The 1097-nt window shown below is 64.4% G+C and overlaps 1 protein-coding gene across 1 annotated transcript; it reads right to left on the reverse strand.

Moving 5' to 3' along the window:
• Positions 1–476: 476 nt before the first annotated feature.
• Positions 477–1096, reverse strand: SOCS3 (suppressor of cytokine signaling 3; the record flags this gene model as incomplete). The annotated part of the gene is made up of 1 exon (XM_006753427.2): positions 477–1096. A coding segment is annotated over one exon (240 nt), but the record flags the coding sequence as incomplete, so codon positions are not given.
• Between the last annotated feature and the right edge of the window lies 1 nt (position 1097).

Here is a 1097-nt window from a genome sequence, read left to right on the forward strand (position 1 = left end):
CACGGGACGGGGAGTGTTTAAGGCAAATCTCCGAGCCAGACATAGGAGGAGGCACAAAGCAGGACCCTCCATCTTCTCTGGCCGGGATCAGGGGTCAAAGATGGCTCATCTCCTCCAGCCCCCCAGCCCCAGGTGCTGGGAGGTATAGTGTGAGGGGTGGGGGGAAGAACTGACCAGCCCGTCCATCCCTCCCCCTCCAAATGCCACTCCCCCCTTAAAACGGGGGAAGGGCCCTGGGCTGCTGAGCCCTCAGTGGACTCTAGGACCTGTGTTTCCTGGTGGCTGCCCCAAGGGCGAGGGAGCAGAGGGGTACCCTTCAGGTCACCCCTTGGCCTTCTCTCCAGAGCCGGGGGAGGAGCACGCAGCCACCCTCCTCACCTGGGCTGGCGGTGGGAGCGGCCGTTTCTTTGGCCAGCCTGTCGCCCTGGGGCCGGGGCGCCCTCTCCGGTCCACTCTTCCCCAGGCCTGAGACGTGCTCAGGATGAAAGCCATGTTTAAAACCAAATCAAAGAGCAAACAAGTTCCTTCGGAAAGTTTCCAGATCCCCCGGCAGTTCTCACTAGTTCAAGGAAGCGGAGAGAAGAGGAGAATCAATCCAATGCTGTTGCTGCAGTGGTCCCTTTGGGCCAGCTGGCCGAAGTGGGGGAGGGGCGCCCAGGTGGCACTCCCCTGCCCTCCAACACATTCCAGGCCCCGCCTGCCCCCTTCTGCAGGGGGAGGGCTCGCGGGAGGGGCCGGCCCACCCCTGGGCTCACCCAGGGCGGCAGGACTCTCTCCACTGGATTCTTGTGCTTGTGCCATGTGCCACGGAGGAGAGGGGACCCGGGCCCCTCGCCCGACCCCTGCCCTTGGCCCCTTAGAGCGGCGCATCGTACTGGTCCAGGAACTCCCGGATGGGGCCAGGCAGCTGGGTGACTTTCTCATAGGTGTCCAAGTGGCCGTTGACGGTCTTCCGACAGAGATGTTGGAGGGTGGCCACGTTGGAGGAGAGCGGCCTGCTCAGGACCAGCGGGATCTTCTCGCCTCCCGAGTAGATGTAATAGGCTCTCCTGGGGGGGTTCCCGGGGAGCGGCTGGGCGGGCACCTCGGAGGCGGGT

This window comes from Myotis davidii, unplaced genomic scaffold (assembly GCF_000327345.1).
Source record: "Myotis davidii unplaced genomic scaffold, ASM32734v1 scaffold991, whole genome shotgun sequence".
Classification (NCBI taxonomy): Eukaryota; Metazoa; Chordata; class Mammalia; order Chiroptera; family Vespertilionidae; genus Myotis; species Myotis davidii.